This window comes from Carcharhinus amblyrhynchos, chromosome 11, assembly GCF_965287045.1.
Source record: "Carcharhinus amblyrhynchos chromosome 11, sCarAmb.v2.hapA, whole genome shotgun sequence".
In the NCBI taxonomy this organism is placed as follows: domain Eukaryota; kingdom Metazoa; phylum Chordata; class Chondrichthyes; order Carcharhiniformes; family Carcharhinidae; genus Carcharhinus; species Carcharhinus amblyrhynchos.
Window position 1 is genome coordinate 67,443,378 of NC_137334.1, and position 6,000 is coordinate 67,449,377.

Consider the following 6,000-nt stretch of genomic DNA (forward strand, 5'->3'; position numbering starts at 1 on the left):
CCCATTCGCCTTCCTGACCACCTGCTGCACCTGCAGGCTGGGTTTTTGCGACTCATGCACAAGGACCCCGAGGTCCCTCTGCACCGTCGCCTGCTGCAGGTTTTCGCCACGTAAGTAATAGTCCTTCCTACCATTCTTCCTACCAAAGTGGACCACCTCACACTTGCCAACATTAAATTCCATTTGCCATTTCCTGGCCCATTCACCCAGCCTATCTAGATCCTTCTGCAGACTCTCCACACCCTCCGCACAATTTGCCTTTCCCCCAATCTTGGTGTCATCAGCAAATTTCGACACCATACACTCGGTTCCCTCCTCCAGATCATCTCTAAGAAGGCAGTGTAAGATTGGTGACTCTGTGCTGGAGGCTAAGGTATCCCTTAGGAGCAGTAGTATTCTGTTGAAGAGCTGAAACTGCTTGTTTAGTAGGTGCTGGATGTAGCTCAGGAATCCGAGGAAATTGAGTCTCAGAAAACTATGTTAAAACTCTGCAAGGTGCGCCATTATTGATGACCTTGATTTGGAAGTAATTTCACAAGGAATTCCATGCTTCATCTTTGAAGATTTTGCCATAGAATTCTCTCAGAGACAGAACTTCAACAAAATTGGTTAACTCAAGTGTTCTTCCTTGGTTGCATTTTGCCATTCATTGTGCACTATGGTACATTTGATCAGTTTGTCTGTTAATTTTATGTGTACATCATATTAACCCTGAATGTTAGAGTATAAGATGGAATATTGTACATTGTTTTACCTTTCTGATCCTGTATAGCAAAATTCATTTTTGTTTGTTCAAGACTCAGTTTTATTCTCTTTGCAAGTGTTTTGAATCTCAAACGTGGTCCCTAACTGGATCTTACCAAAAGCTTTGAAGTCTGATCAAGGATCAGAACAATACATCACAACAATTAAATCCGCCATCACCAATAATCACAGTTATGTGCTGATACTAATATGCGCAGAGAATATCTTCTGTACCTACCAACATATTATAGTGGAGCACGTTTAAATTAATGGATTATTTTGTTTTAAAATGGTGGTGGCAAGTGAGATCCAAGGGCATCAGTGGTAATAAGCTCAGTAGACAGCTGAATTACAATTGAATGATCATCTATTTGCTCAATGAATAGTAACAATGAAAACTGTCCCACTTTTTTGAAACAGCAAAGGAAATTACTCAGGAGAGTAAATAGGGCAAGTGTTTTTTCTTTGATTTAGTAGCCATTTCACTTAAGTGTGCTCCACTCCTAATCTAATGACATCTACAGAAAAGCAAAATGCTCAAGTAGCCAGTATTATTAAAGTTGGTATTTGGAATGAGGTTCATTGTATAATATTTAATGTTATTTTTGGCAATTAACAGTGCATACCATGAACATTTATTTTATGTTTAAGATATTTCTATTTTCAGGATTAGCATTCTCCCTTCCAACTGCCCCTCACCTCTGCCTTTATCCACCATCTCATCAAACTGACAAAACTAGCAAATAATACAAATTCTATCTGTTCAGACTAAGGCACATGATATACTCTCACAAACTTCAGCTTAAGATAGCAAATTCCCAAATGCCAAATTATTTTAAAATTTTGTCACGAAATAAAATCATTTTGAACAATATCTTGGGAAAATTATGGCTTTTCTTTCCCTCAGTTTGACCAGCTGAGATCCTTGATATACCTGTTGCTTTATAACAATTTTAATTGTCCATTGTGTGTATATAATACTAGTGAATAGCAAATTTAAATTGGTGACCATTTATGTTTTTTGTCAAATAGGTATGTTTTCATGTTTTAAATAGAAATATATTTATTTTAACTTTTGTTTAACCCCTTATTAACCATCTAATTTGACTTTCCTTCCTTCATCATTGTGTTTCTCTCCTAATACTACTTTTCTCTCAACTCTTCTCAAGCTGGCTGAATCTACTGAAGAGGTAACAACCAGCCATTCTCCTCCATTATCCTTTGATTCACCTCATGTAGATGCAATTTTTTTGTGACATCGTATAAATAGCAACCGTATAGCATAAAACATACTTTGATTCTCTTTGACTTCAATTTCATTGGCCCAGAACTTGCGATCTCAGTTGGAATCCCTAATACTGACCCAGATCAAACAAAAAGTTACCAACTTACTTGATTTGTTTGGGCTTTTCTTCCTATGGAGGATCCTTCCAAACCTACACTGTTCAGCATTCATCACAGAAAACAGTGGAATCATCATAGAAACCATGCCTCCATTTTATAGCAGTGGCTGTTGTATTCTAGTAAGTAGAGAGTTTAAAGGTCCCAAGTTCACTTTGAAGCTATGGAGAGAAGGTAAGTATGCAAGGTAAATGAGTCAGATGTTAGGGTGGTCGGTGGATGGATGACAAACTAGGCTTGCAGGTGAGTGGGTGAGGAGATAGGATGGCAAGAAAAGGCAGAGGTGTTAGTGTGGGTCAGGGTAGTTGATGGGGTTGGGGGGGTGGGGGCAGTGGATTCGGGTAAAGGTCCTGTGGGAAGTTGGGAGATCAATTGTATAGCTACTCAAGTTAGAACTGGTTTTAATCCTAAATTTTCCTGGGTAACTATTCAGGTAAGTAAGTTGGAATCATCCAAAGTCTCTAACTCTAACGCAAAGATGGAGACTTTTTGGAGGGTTCCACACCATATGGGAATTGCCCATCAGAAGCCCAAGCTTCCCTGGGATTTTTCCGTGTTGTCAAAACATGGAATGTTAAAAGGATTCCATAGCGAGCCTTGGGAGATACCTCTGTGATACAACCATCTGGAGATTGGAAGTTCTGGGCTGCTATGTTTAAACACAAGATTGCATTTTTATAGTCCATCTGCTTTATCTGATTAGGCCATTCTCAGAAATGTCATTAGTATTATGGAAAGTGTTTCTTTCCAAGTATGTAATTTTACATAGTTCAAAATATTGAAATAGCAATTTGATTACCACACAAATGCTAATTCCAATGAAAAACATGCAGTGCTTATCTGATGCAAGTCTGTTTTACATCATGAATAGCATTTGAACTTTAAAATGTACATTGCATTGCATTAAAAATGTATTTTAAAACATTTGTAATTAGCTTGCAATTTTTTTAAAGAAATTGAATTATCTTAATCAGAGGGCCTATTGAATCTTTAAAAGAAAGTGTATTTGCCAATATCACTTTCAGCATCTACATGTTTGGTCAATTTCATTTCCAGCTTCCACATTGTATTCTAAACATTTAAATTACTGTTTTGTCTTTTATCAATAACTAGTAAATTAATTCTAACCACTGTTCAGACATTATTGATGTAAAATAAATCCCTTCTGTTTTCAAGGCTGCTACCCTGACTCCGATTGAAGATGAACCTGGAAAGGCAGGTCCTTCTGATGAGCACAGATCAAGCTCAGGAGCAGTCTCAGAATTTCCTCCTCCAACTGGCCGTGAAATAATTCTTCGGACAACTGTACCACGTCCTGCACCATATTCTAAATCTTTACCACAACGCATGTATTGTGTTATGTTGAAAGATGAATTCCGTCTAGCTGGAGCATTTTCATCAGATACATCGTTCTTCTAAGATTGGGATAATTGATAATTTAACTCAATTTTATGTGGTTATACTTTAATGTCATTCCTACATTTTGTCACATGTGTTATTAAGTGTACTCAAGGAATACGTTTGAGCTGTAGCAGTTAAATATCAGTGGCCCAATCTCAAATGCTACAAAATATTTTTTCATAACAGGTATAATGCATGCAGTATAGAAAACTGGCATTGATTCAGGCAGTATAGTTCTATGATTGCTGATATTGGATAAAAGTGTAGTTAGTTTGAGTGTCAATTTTAGCACTGTTTAAATAAATGAAAAAACGTAATATGGAATTGTCCAAATGTAAAATATGGCTGCTGTAAAATGAAATTTGTTAGTGCATTGTGAATTTTTGATATGGTCATTACTTCAGTTGCTATCTTGCTTAATGTAGGGCAGCACTAGGTTTATATAACTTATTATAGTCTTGGAAGGATTTTGGAACTGTAACAAAAATGTTTGCCTGTAACATGTATTCCACATCATAAAAACTTTTCTGATTGTGGATGCTTTAAGCATTTTATTGCATCAATAAATAGTACAAATTGCTTCCTTCAATATTTCTAGCAATGTAAGAAATAGCAGAAATTGACCATTCAAACTTGCTGTTTCATTCAATATCAGGGTTGCTGCCTCCATAACCCATAAACTTTATTTCTTTAGTACACAAAAATCTATCATCTCTGTCCTGAGTATACTCAACAACTGATTATCATTAGCTCTGAGACCAAGAATTCCCAAGGTTGACAACCCTCTGAGCGAAGAAATTTCTCATCGGTCTGAAATGGCTGACCGTACCCTAGCCAGGGGAAAGATCTCATAAGAGGATCAGAGGTAAGAGCAGGAGTCAACCAGTCACTCCTAAGGCCTGTTCTACCATTGACATGGCCACAACTTCTTTCTGTGTCTCCCTTGTGGATCAGGATTCTTAATATATTTAATGACTCAGCCTCCACAGCTCTCTAGAATTCCATAGATTAATTGCCCTCTGAGAGAAGTAATTCCTTCTCATCTCTGTCTTACATGGGAGGCCGCTTACTCCGAAACTGTGTCCCTAGTTCTAGATCTCCACAGTAGAGGAAATTTACTCAGCATTTACCCGTTAATATCTTCAGAATCTTATGTTTTAACAAAATCATCTCCCATTCTTCTAAACTCAATGAGGTGAATTTTATCTGTACTTTTCAGAGGAACCCACAATTGGCAAAAACTGCCTTGTGCTAAAGGTATTATAATGTGCATGCTGATAAAGAAAATTAAGGTGCTACAGCTTTGGAATAATCCTGTCTTGCTGATGACATCGAGAAATCATCTAGTTTCTCACCTGAAATGTTGAGAGATATATAGTGAAGCTAAACAAGTAAACTAATGCTAGTATTTGCATACTATGATAACATCATTCAAGTGGACTTGCTGCTACATGACTCTTGGTTAAGCACCATTATTGAAGAGATATTCAACTGCATTGATAACTTCTATGAAAAGACATGGAGTTAGTGTGTTGAGATGTGCACTGAAGGCACCAGGGCAACGGTTAGCAAGACAGTGGATGTTGTAATGCAGGTCAAAGCTGTAACACCACGGTGTAACATCACTGTGTCCTTATGCACTCTTTAAACGATGCCTGCACCTCAAAAAATGTGTGCTGGATGGGGCTGTGCAAATTATCAATGGTATTAAAGCTCAGTCATTGAAATCAAAACTGTTTAAAATTCTGATGAAGTGGGCAGTGAGGTCACAGCTTTGCTCCTATATAGAGGTAAGGTGGCTGTTGCAGGCTAAGTGCTTGTGAGGTTTTTTTTTAGCGTTTTTACCAAGTCTTGGTGTGATGTGAAATTTCTATTTCAAAGATTTTTGACAAATACCTCATGGCTTCTGAAACTTGAACCTTGCAGATATTTTTTACAAAGCGAAATGAAATGGATGTGTGAATATAAGATATTACCATTTTCACTAATGGTTGCAGAAATTGTGCTTTTGGACTTTGTGCACGGAAAATAAGAATTTCCCTAACTTCCTTTACTTTCCCCTTACATTCTCAAGTAATTTCTATCCTCAAGGAAAATATTTTCAGTGCACCTGCATGACTTGCACTCTTTATTCAGTGTTTCCTTCCATCAAATGAGAACAATGTGTGTGTGTACCTACTTGCACTAACAACCAAGCCAGTTGACTTATCAGTGCACAATTATGATAGTCTGAGTGATATGACTTCTCTCTCCACATGTGGAGGGAAAATAGGTCCTCTTAGGGACAAAGGAGGGGAACTATGCATTGAGTCTGAGGGAATGGGGGAAGATCCTGAATGAATACTTTGCGTCGGTATTCACAAAGGAGAGGGGCTTGGTGTCTTGTAATTTCCTGGAGGGAGCTGTAGACCAGTTGAAGGAAATATCCATTACGAGGGAGGAAGTGTTCGGGTT

General features: G+C 37.7%; 1 protein-coding gene across 9 annotated transcripts in view; it reads left to right on the plus strand.

Moving 5' to 3' along the window:
- Nucleotides 1–4,082, plus strand: part of rab3gap1 (RAB3 GTPase activating protein subunit 1) — a 67,334-nt gene extending 63,252 nt beyond the window's left edge. For 7 of the 9 annotated variants that reach the window (XM_080199354.1, XM_080199355.1, XM_080199356.1 and 4 more), the window contains 2 exons: nt 1,914–1,934; nt 3,322–4,082. In XM_080199354.1, coding sequence (XP_080055480.1) covers nt 1,914–1,934; nt 3,322–3,564 — 264 coding nt within the window. In that variant the 3' untranslated portion in view covers nt 3,565–4,082. The remainder of the gene's footprint in view (nt 1–1,913; nt 1,935–3,321) is intronic. The other 2 variants (XM_080199352.1, XM_080199358.1) reach the window with 1 other exon arrangement.
- Nucleotides 4,083–6,000: the final 1,918 nt, after the last annotated feature.